At 36.6% G+C, this 14990-nt stretch overlaps 1 protein-coding gene across 6 annotated transcripts in view; it reads right to left on the bottom strand.

Moving 5' to 3' along the window:
- The window catches only part of LOC111870648 (exportin-6-A), a 42962-nt gene extending 28622 nt beyond the window's left edge, over nt 1-14340 (bottom strand). Inside the window, exons 1-5 of one of the 6 annotated variants that reach the window (XM_033753947.1) lie at nt 12598-13230; nt 11767-11946; nt 11416-11619; nt 4076-4273; nt 2819-2978 (exon numbers count right to left, since the gene is read on the bottom strand). In XM_033753947.1, the coding sequence (XP_033609838.1) occupies nt 2819-2978; nt 4076-4273; nt 11416-11580 (523 nt within the window). In that variant the 5' untranslated portion in view covers nt 11581-11619; nt 11767-11946; nt 12598-13230. The other 5 variants (XM_023863113.2, XM_033753949.1, XM_023863112.2 and 2 more) reach the window with 5 other exon arrangements.
- Between the last annotated feature and the right edge of the window lie 650 nt (nt 14341-14990).

The following is a 14990-nucleotide window of genomic DNA, read 5'->3' as shown; positions in this document are numbered from 1 at the left end:
TTACAGAATCCACATATTCCTGCCAGTTTTAATATGTATTTTGTAATCAACAAGTGTGTAACACCGGTCAAAGTTTGACACTTCTCTGGCCATTATCTCCGTAACCGTTCAACTTTGGACATAGGTGTTTTGGGTTATATCGGCATACTTTAACATAAGGAACACCCTCCCGAAGTTTGGTCCATTCCTCCTGGGACATCCTGTATAGAACTGACAATATTTGTTCCAAAAAATGTTTACCATGTTCCTGTAAACTTTGTTATCAACACAGGGACTTCTAAATTTGGTCACATATGTGAACAATCATACCTCTAAAATGGGCAGAGCTATAACTAGACACAAATTTGTCCAGAAGTGTGACTATTTAGGAAGGCATTACTGTAAAATCTGATTTCAAACAAAACATTCATGATGTAACAATTTAAAATGTTTTCCCTTGTCAACTGTCTTTCATCCAATTCTCCATTCACCTACCATCAGAGGCTGGTAAAACCGGGCCATCTGAAGTTTGATATTTAACAACACTTTCAGCATAGAGACTATATAATGTTGATTATAGGGTGATTAATGACTGTGGAAAAATTGGTGGTATGAGAATTGACAGGGGAAACTGAAGCACTCAGAAGAAAAGTGCACCAGTGCCAATATTTCTGCCATAAATCCCACTTGACCTGGGACTGAAACTGGGCTGCTACGGTGGGAAGTTGGTGGCTAACCATCTGAGCCATGGCATGGCCAGAAATGTTATCATAACATTACTTGGGGAGCCATTTTCTGATGCTCTCAGCACCTACACTATGTACCGTCAAATGATAGGATGATAAACAATGTATTTGAAAGGATTTTGAAGGAAGTGGTCATGGCATAACCAAGGTACCACTCCAGAATTTGCCTGGAGGGCTGGAGAAAAATCATAAATACCTCAGTCAGAATAACGACTGCCTTGGCCAAAATTCAACCTGCATATGAGTCTATGCTGTTACTGCTACACCAGCTCAATAATTTTATCTAAAGAGTAACTGCTATGCTAACCCAACAAATCAATGAGAACAACAGTGTAAGCATCAATATACATTTACTGGAAAAAACTACTCTGAAATTTCTTTCATTCACAGCAGAATAAAACATGTTCCAAAGAATGAATTGGTCAAATCTCCTTAAGATAGGAAAAAATATTATTGATAACAATAGACAGAACCAGGAAATAGAAAGATATTGTAGTGGGAAAATCTTATATGAATACTGGATTTGAAGTTCCCACAGCAATGACTATGAACAGTTCTATTTTTGGGAATTTGATGCCATGTATGAAGGCTACTTGGAAAGTAAAATAAAAAGTCTGGAAAATATTTGTAAAGCATTTTTTTTATTCATTTGTACCACTTTTACAATACACCTTTATTTACTTTTCAACATTGTCACAATGGATCACAATGCACTTAGTGAGCCTGGGAATGAGTTTCTTTTTTATTCTAGTGTCACAGAAATCTCCCACCTGCTCTCTTAGCCATGTCATCACTGCGTCTTGAACCTCATCATCATCCGAAAAAGTCTTTCCAGCTAGACTTTCCATCAATTTAGAAAACAAGCGATAGTCACTTGATGCAAGGTCTGGGCTGTGTGGTGGATGGGCCAATACTTCACACTTGAAGGATTGTAACAACTCCTGCGTAGCTCAAGCAGTGAGCAGACATGCGTTATCATGCAGTACGCAGACTGCTCATGTCAGTATTCCCCTCCACTTGTTTTGAATAGCCTAATAGTTTCTTGAGCATCTCACAGTAAGCAGAATCATTTTTGATATCTTCTCAAGGCAAAAAACTGAGAAGTGGCTCCTCCCTGTCCTAGAAGATGGTTGCCATGAGTTTTCAGTCTGATGGTGAGGTTTTGAATTTTTTCATTGTTGGTGAGTGTGTGTGGTGCCATTGCATCGATTTTCGCTTATTCTCAGATGTGTGACGAGATACCCAAGTTTCATCTCCCATCACAATACAGTCCAAAAAGTTGTCACCTTGATCCTTGTAACATGCAAGGAATGCCTGCACCGCAGCCACTCAATTTTTCTTGTGATCATCTGCCAATGGTTAAACATCTGTCAGCATCATCAGTTTTCATTAATTTTCTGGATGATTTCAACAGTGACAATTGATGGCCTTCCACTCCTTATTTCATCATGAACATCAGTTCTTCCTGCTGCAGAGTCACACCACCATTTTGCCACGTTTTGCCTGTTCCTAACATTTTTGCCGTAAACAGAAACAAGTAGGTGATGAAATTCTGCTGCAGTTTCTCCTTTCATGTGAAGAAATGAAATTACTGCACGAACCTCACATTTGGCAGGATTTTTAATAGACATGGCCATTTTAAACACACCCTGCAAGCACAATGTTGCCCTGACTGTGGCCAGTGAACTCTGCCCTGATATACGGTTCCTATCTCACATGGAAACAATGTCATTTCTTAAAAAAAAAATCACATTTTTCCTGGACATGTGCCCTTACTTTTCTAATATCGCTCATAGTCTGGTGAAAGTCAACCGACACCTCAGAAGGGCATATTGCCTTAAATAGAGGCCTGTTTCATACTGGTTTCTTAATTGGCTTACTCTTCAACTGTGAAGATGGAGGTGATATGATCCTCCGAAACATCGGCTAGCTTTCACTGGACTACATGGTTTTATATCCCAGAGGACAGAACTCTTCTTGCATTAATAATCCATAAATATGCTTTCACTGCCTCAATATGAGATCATAGCTTTCTAAATTTTGATGTTACAGTCAAATGTGATACTATGTCATATTTGAACTGAAGGTAATACCTGTAAGCATATTGAACACCTGAGGTATATGGGCTAGGAGCAAGCGCCGCAGTTCTTCCTTGCGTGATACGCTCAGATCTTCCCATGGACAAACCAATTCTTCTGAAGCAGTTTGTAAGAATACCAAGCCCAGCACAGTTGTATCTGGAGTCTGAATTAACTGTCAGTAAATAATGTATTAATTTCTGATGATTATTCTATAGATATTGATCCACAGAGTAAATAAATTAAGAAAAAACATGGGATTGACAACTTCAACTGGAAAATAACAATAACAAAAAGGCATTTTGCAGCCAAGAACCCACATGAAGCAAAACAAGAATAAACAACAAATTACAGACAATACAATTAAATTTATGAGACCAATGGCAAACTACACTTGGATGGACCATAAAAGAAATGCAGCTATATTAAAAGACTTAAAACTGAACCAATGTTGTGTAAAATATCAACATATAGTCAAAGAACCAACTGGATTCAACATGTCGGGAGAATGCAAAGAAATACGGTAGACTTCTGAGCTATTAAACATTAGAAACTGCCTGGATCAAGGAAATGGAGAAAACCTTTGAAGAGACTGCTTGACAAATGAAGTCAGAACAGGCAAACAAGTGACACATCTAGATGGGTGCTTGATAATAATTAACTTCTGATTATACAGAAGTAAGTCTACAGAACATTACCATGAAATCACAAAATAATTTCATAACCATTTATGCACATTTACAGTCAAGGAGATAATGATAACGCATATTAGAATGAAATAAGACATCACCAGGGTGATGAATAAAGGCAGCAAGTTTTAAATTTCTGAAATCTCTAAAAATATTTGCAGATAAATATAAAAATATTGCACATGTAAAGCATTTCCAGAAAATAATTTCAACTTTTTACTACCCAATCACAATGCCCAGTATTAATACCATAAACGTAGACATTAATTCTCACTGAACAAGATTTGCTGATATAAATAATAATTTTAAAATTGTCTGTAACTATAAAAGGGTTAAGAAAGTGAAATATTTCATAAGAGGCAACATTAGACATTCAACAGTGATTCATATAGGCAGGAACACTGAAATGGTCACCCACTTCCCATTATTAGTTTGAAAGAGAATAGGTGGCATAAAAATAACTGTATAAGCTTACAATTAGTCTACAGGAAACTCCTGGAGCTCTGTATATATGTATGGATGTAAACAAACATGCTGCTAAAATTATGAAATATATTTTTCATTTCTTATTTACTGCTTTTACCTGTAAAATATTGCTGAAAAAATCTGGATAAAAATGTGGCCAATCTAATCTTGCAATATCCACCACCAATTTCACCAATTTGTTTCTGATAAAATTAGGTGCTGACTGATGGTGTTCCAATGCAAACTGGTACAATGTAGCCTTAAGATGTGCCCGCTCCTCCCACATCAAGCCCAACCACTGTTTTGTGATCAGTGTCTGAAGACATATACATAACCAATTATCCTGAATTCAAGTTGCAAGACAAAATTAATTAATGAACACTCAAAATGAGCAGAACAGTCACTTAACACACTGAGGACCGGTCGCATGATATCATGATTTTAGGACACATTAGGTTGTAACACACTATACCTTTCTCTGGCGCCACCAAAATGAATGACTACTGTGTAATATTACTCCGGAATGTTTGTTTAGTAGGCAGTAACTTGACCTTGCTGGTTTGGTTCCCCCTCAAAAGGAAAATGATCTTTGACCCTTCAAGCTCTCATGTACCAGGCAGGAAGTTAGTGCAATATGAATCAAGGACAGAAGTGGTTGAAGACCAAGCGATCCTTCGGAGAACAAGAAATATGCGACTTGTTCTCCGATGATCTGATGTGCCTTGTGAGAGTAGTGAAAGTGATTCAGACAGTGGTAGTGACAGGGGACAATAAACAATTGTGGCCACAGACAATAAAAGTGAAAGTAGCTCCCACAAAAGTGCAGGTAGTAACATTGAGGGGACAGCCACATGGGGAAAAGTAGACAAAACGCCTACTTTGGGACAGTTTACTGGAAATCCAGGGGTGAAACAAATTCCATCGGACCCAACGCAAGTGTCTCAAGTAGCAGAACTGTCTTTTAGAGATCGTTTCTTTGACATGTTATGTCAGGAAACTGACAGATACTATCTCCAACACCATGAAGGATATGACAGAAGTTATAAGGTGTTGAAGTGGGTGGATGTCACTTCAGCAGAAATGAATTTTTTTTTTTGCAATAATCATTCTAATGGGGATCCATTTTTAGAAATTCCCATTTTCAGCAAACTAATGAGCCGTAAGAGATTTGAACAAATTTGGTGGTGTTTGCATTTGAATAATAATGAACTGCAACCACAATCAACAAGCAGGCTTTTCAGAATTCAGCCCTTCTTAAACTTTTTCGTTCAGAAATTTCAGACAGTTTATAAGCCAAACCAACAACTGTCTTTGGACAAATCTGTGATTCCTTGGAGGGGAAGGCTTCATATGCGAACATATACTCCTGAGAAACTTACAAAGTATGACCTACTTATTCATGTAGTTAGTGAAAGCACTTCAGGCTATATTGGAAATTTAGAAATTTATTCTGGTGAAGGCAAAAAATTACAAGAAACTATTGTTTCCGTTTTGGAACCCTATCTTGATCAAAATTACCATGTCCATCAAGACAATTATTATAACAGTGTGGTAACTGCAGAATTTTGAGAAAAGTATGTGTTTGTGGAACAATTAGGGTGAGCAGAGGTCTTCCTCCAGATCTGAAAGAGGAATGTAAATCCCTGAAACATGGTGAAACCACATTCAGGAGGAAAGTGGATATTCTTCTTCAGTCCTGGAGGGATGCTCGTGTTGTGAATATGATTTCCACAATTCACAATTCGAGCATGGTTGATGTTCAAAGGAGACATGGACAAGTAAAGAAGCCTATTTGTATTTCTGATTATAATATATTCATGAAGGGAGTTAATAGAGCCGATCAATACATGGCATATTATTCTCTTCCTAGGAAAACAATAAAGTGGACAATGAAAGTTGCCTTGTGGCTTATAAATTGTGCCATTTTCAATTCATTTTTGGTTTACAAAAATCTAAACCCTCATTCAAAATTGAAATACAAAGCATTTCTGATGAATGTGGCAAACGCCTGGGCTACAGACCAGATGGTGGCGGCAGAACCAGAGTCACACACAGACTTAATGCGACCAGATCCATCAACTCTCACCTCATGCAGGCCTCATGTGGACCCCCTTGGGCAACTCTCAGGTGATATGCGGAAACATACCCTCTTGAAAATTGTGAAGAGTGAACATTCCAAGGGGAAGCATCCTTCTAGGCAATGCCATGTTTGCGCAGTTCACAGAATAATGAGTATGACTGCCTACATTTGCAAGTGTGTAATGTCACTTCACAAAGGGGAATGTTTCCAGAAATATCACACTCTCAAGCACTTCTAGGAGGACTGGTAAGTGTTCTACAAAAATTTTCGTTCATAAAATTAATTAGGAGATTTTATATTAATTTTTAAAGTGAACAGTGCACAAGTTAGGGTACTGGGTTTTAAAATGCCGGTCCCCAGGGTGATTTAAATATTTAAACTGCCGGTCCTCAATGTGTTAACTGGTATTTAACTTGTTTAATAAGGCTACACATAACTGGTATGCAGTATGCAGTAGCATAGTTGGTTGAGGCACTATGCTACAAGCTGGAAGGTCATGGGTTCAAATCTTGATGAGGTCACTGGATTTTTCAAATGACCTAACCCTTCCAGCTGCACTATGGCCTTCGGGTTGATTCTGCCTCTGACAGACCTTAGTACCATTCATTCACTTATTCCTTCATTTATTTACATTCCATGGATCCTTACATGGGTGGAAGACCAGGGGATATAGAAATAGTCAAAGACAACAAGACGTGTCCCATCAGTTACATAAATAAGAATTAATTCTACATAATCCATCACAATTACACATGTTATCCAAGACAAATCACAATGAGTAAATCATTAAAGAGTTATAAAATATATGTAAAAGCAGGGGGCACACGGTAGCGTAGTTGTTTGAGGCACTATGCTTCCAGCCAGAAGGTCATGGGTTAAAGTCCCAATGAGGTGGATTTTTTCAATTGATCTAATCCTTCCAGCTGCACTATGGCCCTGGGGTTGACTCAATTTCATAACAGAAATGAGTACCGGGGAGTAAAGGGTGCCAGCATGTAAGACTGACAACCTTACTGCCATCTGTAAATCAACTGTCTAGATAATGTGGGACCCCCAACATCTCACAACCCTATGGGCCTTCACAGCCTGTTATAGAGATAGCTTATGTAAAAGCATGCAACATACTACTATGAAACAAGACTACAATAATCAAATATAAAAATATACTACTCGGCATCAGCGTATAACAGACCAAGATTGTTAATTAATATTGAAGTTAAAACATTCTTCAAATGAGTAGAATGAAGTTATAAGTAGAAATCTTTTTAAAGCAAATTTAAACTGTTTCATGTCATTAGCTAACTAAAAACCTTGATTCCAAAATAGTATGTCCTTTTTGAAATACTGTTAAATTAAATATTGGATAATGGAAATTCTTATTGTGTCCTGTCTTAATGCTACGAATCTCAGAGTTAGATTAAAATTGTTCTCTATTTTTAACCATAAATAAGAGGAAAATACTATGTACTGTGATTGGAGGGGTAAAATTTTCAGTTTCTTAACCCTCTCACTGCTAGTATGTTAAGTAACTCTCAGTACTCTATGTGCTGAATTATTTTTGAATAAATCTTTTATAAATAATTTAAGTGCAAAGTATGAAAATTTGTGATAAAATGTAACTACTCTTACCTCAGACAGGGAACAGGCATCAGAAGTTGCAAAAATGTTGAATTATTCAGTATTTTTCACAGGGGAAAAGTCCATTTAAATCAGCGTTGTCCAAGGTGGCCAAAAAAGTACATAATTTACTACCCTAGTCTTATCACTATGTCACATCTTGACCTAAGTCCACAACTTTATTTAAAACTATAGGACGCCATGTTTTTCAGAGATTGATATATGTCGACCACAGCAGTGTAAGGGTTAAACAATTCCCTGCAAGAGTCTCCACTTCTAGAATTAGTAACAATTCTAATTGCCCTTTTCTGTAGCCTAAAAATATGAATACTATTGGAAGAATTGTCCCAGAAAATTATACCGTAAGTCATAACAGAATGAAAATATGAGAAATAAATCATTCTTATTGTTTCCTGTGACATACAAGGTTGAAAAGCCCTGACTGCATAACAGGCTGAACCTAATTTAGACATAAGCCAGTCGACATGTTCTTTCCTTGACAACATATTGTCAATAATTAATCCAAGAAATCTGATATTAGTAGATTTAGCAATCTGATTGTTACCATAGTCAATATACTACATATCCACTGAACAGCTATTCTTAGCCAAAAATTGTATAAAATATGCTTTATCAAAGTTTAGTGTCAATGAATTAGCTTGAAACCAATCATGTATTCATAATCTCTGTTTTATTATTTATTAGAAGACTTTTTTGTCTCGGATAAATTCTGTTTTGGGTTTGAAACCTTCTTTCATATATTTGATTCGACCAAAGGCATTTTTGGTTTTGTTATTTTTGACGTCTTCTTCCATTTGCAGTAATTGCTCATTTAGAAAGGCCTGTTTCTTTTTCTTGCAAATCTTGTCTGCTTTCCTTCTTGCTTCTTTATACACCTCATTTCTTGCTCTTGTTGGTCTTTCCATATATTCCATATATTTCTTATTCTTGAGGTCTATACTCTCCCTACATTCCCTGTAGAACCATTTTCTATTATCCTGTTTCTCTTGATATCCCAGAGTCCTCTCAGCTTCTGTAATTATTGCGGTTTTAAAATCTACCCATATCCCTTCTACCATTACTTCTTTATTTGCTCTATTGTCATTAAGTTCTTTCATTTTATTTTGAAATGCTTCTCTCTTATCACTGTCCATAATCTTGTCAATATTAAATTTCTTACATTTCTCATACTGCTTAGATCTTTGACAACTTATTTTACATATATATTTGACCTGTACTAAATAATGATCACTATCACAGTTGGCCCCTCTTAATGTTCTTATGTCCAGGATATTCGTCGCAAATCACTTCTCTATGAGGACATGATCTATTTTATTGAAGGTTACCCCATCCGGTGCTGCCCATGTTCTTTTATGTATATTTTTGTGCAGGAAGTATGTAGAGCTGATGATCAAGTTCTTATTTTCTGCAAAATCACAAATATAAATCACTCCGTCCAATGTGACCTGTAAGTTTTTTACTACATGAAAACTTAACAGTTAAGTTTTCATGTAGTAAAGGGTGTTAAGTTTTCATGTAGTAAAAAGGGTGTTAAGTTTTCATGTAGTAAAGAGGGTGCTAAGTATTCATATAGTAAAAAACTTACAGGTCACATTGGACGGAGTGATTTATATTTGTAATTGTTAGTGTGACGGACCAGAATGAAACCAATCAAATTCTGCAAAATCTATTAATTTTATTCCATTATGGTTGGTTGTATCATGTAAACTTTCTGTCCCAATTACTCCTCTGTATTCCTTCTCTTTACCTATTTTGGTGTTAAGATCCCCTAAAACAACCTTCATGTCATTACTTGGAATTGAATCATATGTCTCTTCCATTTGTTGATAGAAAGAGTCTTTGACCTCCTCTTCTTTTTCTTCNGTCAGCCAAACAGAGTGGAAGCTTCTTCACAGAAAAGCTGACCCAACATTCCTCTGTGCGGGCAGATCACTGCTTCTGTAGCTCTCAAGGAAGTGTGACGTGTTTAGTGAGTGTCTGAATTATCAGCTTGTGAGTCAGTGGCGGACTGTTTCTCTGGGGAAGCCAAGATTTTTCATTGAGTCATCTGGAACTGAACATTGACAACACTGTCCGGCCAGCCAGATAGAAACAATAACTTCCTGTTTGTTCGCTAAGCGAGAGACTGAACCAGATTGTCTACCAGCGTATGAGAAGTGAGGTCTGTGTGACCTTCACAACGCGCTGAAGCAAACTCTGCCTCTCCGCGCTCCCGCACGCAGTATCTATAGTAGCGTAAACTTACACGACGCAACGAGTTGAAACTCGTGTACAGTCTGACCAAACATTTTGGTGTATAGTGTCAATGTATTTTGGATATAACGACGTCTCAAATTTGAAGAAAAACTTATGGGTAAGTCTTTTGGAATTTCATTACACATATAATAGAGAGTATATTTTGAATTTCATGACATAACAATTACAGTTAATTTTTATATGTAAAAATTGTCATAGGTATATTGTAGGAAATTTCATTCTCTTTCAGGCGGTTTTTAGTTCGTATTTCTAAGCTGCATAGAACGGAAAATATGTAGTTTTTTCTGAAAGTCTACAATATTAAAAGGGCAACGTCAAATTAACTCCGGCAGCAGCGCAGTCGTGGGGGGTTTAAATGCCGGCTCTTAAAGGATAAGTCCATGATTCCTTTACCCAGCCATCTAATTTCCTGTATGGCTGTGATTTTCATATTGTACTTATCTATCTGTTCTAGTACTGATTTCATGGCACCAAGTTTATTGAGGGTTTTCACATTCCATGTAACTAGAGAGTAGTCCATATTCTTTGCCAATTGTCGTCTTCCATTCTGTTGAGGTTTCCGAGGCTTGATTCCAGGTTTCGAGACATTTATATTTTTTACGGTGAGAGGTCATCAGCCCCTCACCCAAAACCCAAAATGGAGGACCAGGGTATCTCTTTTAGTCTGAGTCATCCCCTTCGCCTGTCCAGCATGGGTGGCCCTACCAGTAGCTATGCTACTGCCGACACAGTTCTCAGGGTCATTTGACCACACAAGCCCCTCCACTACGTCAAAGTAGAGACACCATCAGGGGGCTGTTACAGGAATAGCTTTACCTTTATAATTAATACTCACTATAAATATGCAGGGCCAAGAATTTATTTCTTTTTCTGGTGAGAATTTAACTTAATACAAAGGAAATCTGCTTCATTTTATTAATGACTACAAGTGAAATATGTCACTAAATACAGTTCCAGTACAATTTCCAATCATAATTTATGAGAAATCAGAAATGGAATTCTTAATAGGAGTTGGAGTATAACATTTGTTAACAGATTTCAAAAAGAAATACGATGGCTTAGCCACTTCAAAAAGAACTGATACATTAAGAATGCCAAGAAGGCCACTAGAATTAACATTTAAAGGCAAGAAATGTATGGGATGACCTGGCACAAGATAGTTCAGATGATACCAAACAACATCAAGAAGAGTGGAAAGGGCTTTCAAGAAATCAAGGAAGGATTGTGGAAATGTCTTTACATGTCTTTAGCGTTACTGCCTGGCCGAGCCATATAGTTGCAATGTGTACAAAACAAAAACAACACTAGGGGAACAATAAATCATATGAAAGGCAAATATATATAAGCAAAGAGATGTACATGAACTTGCACAATTTTAAAAGAATGCTGTTTTGATTCTACACATCCATTCAGCTTAGGAATACTTTCATTAGAACAAATTAATTAGGTATCCAATATGAGTGAGAAGCATTAGAAATTCTTACCTCAATAGTTGTTAAGCTATACATACACACATACTGGTTTGTAGAATGTGACATGAAATTTAGGCAGTGCTTCCACGCACCTCGCTGGCTACTAAAGTTGTGCAAAACACCTTCTATTTCTTTCTTCCTTTCATTGCTCGTGCCAGGGGCAAAGAATTCATTCATTAAAGCCTCTAAGGCCACCAATGATTCCACATCGCTTGCCTAGTAATATGATATCAAAATATAAACAACAATGTACTGTATCATTTTTCAAATGAGTTAAATGTACTATGGCACATACATGTCTTACAGTTATCTCCATCAGTCTTCAAAACTTATAATTTAAACCAATTTAATATTACCACCCACCACAACACTAAGTGATGCTTTTTCGTGTGGCACACACTACATTATCCAGTATTTAGTATTCACATTCCTTGGCCAGTGAAGAATTTTTATTTATTCACACTCTAAAATGCAGCAGACATCACCAGCATTTCAGAGAAACTTACTGTTTCCAAATTCACAGTTCAGAAGAGAGACCCCACCCTGCAGATAGAGGCAATAGATTCCTCTGTAACATTGGCACCTTTCTACAAGTGCACAGTCTCACATCCCAAACGGCAATAATCTTCAAATTTACCACCATGAGAACATCAAATCTCAAATAGTTGACTAATGTTTTCCCCATCCTGAACTAATGGAAACATGTTGGATTTGAGGTTCCTAAGGCAGAGACTATCAAAAGTACAGTCTTCTGGATTGTAACAGTGTGCAGAGTCCAGCATTTCTGAGCAACATGTGACCTCCACGTAAGCCTAAAAGCCAAGCAAGAAACCAGCAGAAGCAGGCAGCAAGCTACTAACGTTCACAATGGAAACATCTTTCTGATGTTCAACCTTATTACGTATATAATATTTCTGATTATTTCCCCAGTATTTCAGTAAAATGTACCTTAGCAATTCCCTCACTAGATTCAACTAAATTATATTCCTCACATCAGCTTCAGTAGCCCAAACAATTTAAAATTATCTTCTGCATAAATGTGCAATGACTGTTTAGTTTATGCATCTATAAGAATAAGCAATTTAAGAACCAAGACAAACTAGATGAAAAAAGTTAACCCCCCCCATGTGTAACTGTTATGAACAGCTTGCATTGGGTACTGCATATATTGTTAGGGTCTCCAACAAGATTTACCTCTTTCATGTTAGTTATCTGCATCAAAATAGATCTTATTATAATATTATCTTATCATACAAGTTCTTGTTGAAAATCATTAACTTTGCTGGTAGTGTCATGTTCATGCAATGGGCTACAACTCTCATTAATCACTCAGATATGAAATTAGATCCGGCAGGTACTTGGGTATATGAGCAGGCTCCAAAACGAAAATTCTTTTAAAAACTTGGAAAAAGTAATACAACTATAGGTCTACCTCAATCAGACCTGCATTTCTAACCTAAATTACATATTCCTGATAAACCGCATTAAACACCGAAATATCTTTCAAACCAAACAAAATGTAACAAACACGGTGAATAAAAAATGTTTTACAAATTATTACATGACCAAACTTTAGACTGCTTACAATTCCAGCTAACATTTAAAGTAATTTATATTATTGAGTAGTTTAAATTGCATTTGCTGCTGTTATGAAAACCAGAATTATAATCTTTTATGTTATACAATACGTTCAGCAGAAGGTGTGAAAACTCCGTAATAGCATTGCGTGAATTTCATGATAAGCAATATGCACAAAATTATTAACAAATAACATTCATAGCTCCACACCAGGCACATTATTAAGCCATGTGCATGTCTGTACAAAGATAAATTTTACATACCATGGTAAGCGGTGCACAAATTTACGTCCACATTAAAATTCTACCGTCTTCTACACATTCAACATACTAAATGATTCTGAAATACAATAAATACATTTAATTCGCTGACACGTCCCTTTTGCCATTTTTCATTTGAATGCGCGAGATTTTGAGCTAAAGCTGAGAGGGGTGAAAGCGGGTGTGAACATGTAATTTCACAGAACAAATGACTGCTCCAATGCCTGCGCGCTCGATGTGAAATATTACTGCCATCTACAAGAGCAAGATTGCACTGATGTTACAGCCACCTACATAATTACATTTTTACCTTACATATGGATCCATAATAGGCATGCATTTATAGCATAAAACATAACCTCCTCTTACCAGCGGCATATTTAGAGTAAACAAACTTGAAACAAACTCATCAATCACACATTACATTTCCAGAGCAAGCACATAAACTATATAAAATATTTAAGACTTTTATTTATATTTGTATACGAAAAACAAGAAAATGTTGATAAATAATGTAGAAGTACATTGAATTTATTACAAAAGAGGGGCAGGATTCCCCAAATACAAAATCCGCCATTAATTTCACATGGAACTCAGTACCTGAATACAGCAATGCAAGCCATCTGGAACTGAACCTCAGGCTCCACAGACAGAAGCCAGCGCCTAATTGCACGAATTATTACAGTGAAATGAGAAATAGTAACTCTAGGCAAATTTATAGCTTCCTCCTTCCCTTATTCATATTTTATATCATGTATACTTACATTACCCGATTATTAACTCGGAGAACAATGGACATAGCAAACATTACAATCACTTAGAATATATCACAATATTTACTGTCAGCCTGGTGTTAGCTTTTTAGTGTTTGTGGTATGAAATTATGTGACAAAACCTCCCCACCTTGAAGACTAAAATTGCACCCCGATATTTTGTGTGAGACTCACCTCACAAAGATACACAACTCGTTTGGACCACAAAGAAACTATATTTAGCTTTCTGTATGATAGCAACTAAGGAAGAAAACAGCGTGAAGCAGGTAGCAAGCAGAGCTTTCTCTCTGCTTCACACTGGTTTCTTGCTTGGCTTATTCTTCGACCCTGAAGATGGAGATGGCATGTTCCTCCAAAACACTTGTTGACTTTCAATGAACTACATGGTATTATATCCCTTATGATGGAACTCAATTGGTGGATTTTACACTATATTTGCACATATTATCTTTATGGATTCTGAGTTCATTCGAGATGCTGCTTTAACTGTAGCAATATTACAGCATCTACTGTGATGGGTAGATTCTACTGAATGGTTAAGTATGTAAAGAAAGCAGCCACACTGTGCTGCAAGGAACTCTTCAAGCACCATAAGGCTTAATTTAAGGTGACTAGTAACGTGACTAAGATTCAAACTAGATACCTTATGAATAGAAGTTTAGGACATTAACGCTACACAACCTGGTCAGTGAGACTGAAGTTCAATTTAGCTGAAACCACTTCCTAGATTCTTTCATACTGGCATTGACAAAGGTTTATGCTCACTTCCATGCTTATTTGAAGTATGGTTTAATTTTCTGGGGTAGCGACCCAAAAAGTAAAATTATACTTAAATTGCAGAAACGAATTGTTAGAATAATCAGTGGTGTGAGTAGATTAGCTTCATGGAGACAACTTTTTAAGGATTTAAACTTACTTCCACTACCTTGTATGTATATATTTGGAATAGTATGCCATGTTAAACTACATTTAGAAA

Source organism: Cryptotermes secundus, unplaced genomic scaffold (assembly GCF_002891405.2).
Source record: "Cryptotermes secundus unplaced genomic scaffold, Csec_1.0 scaffold588, whole genome shotgun sequence".
In the NCBI taxonomy this organism is placed as follows: domain Eukaryota; kingdom Metazoa; phylum Arthropoda; class Insecta; order Blattodea; family Kalotermitidae; genus Cryptotermes; species Cryptotermes secundus.
Note: the sequence above shows the minus strand (reverse complement) of the source record. Positions and strands in the feature narration are given on the sequence as shown.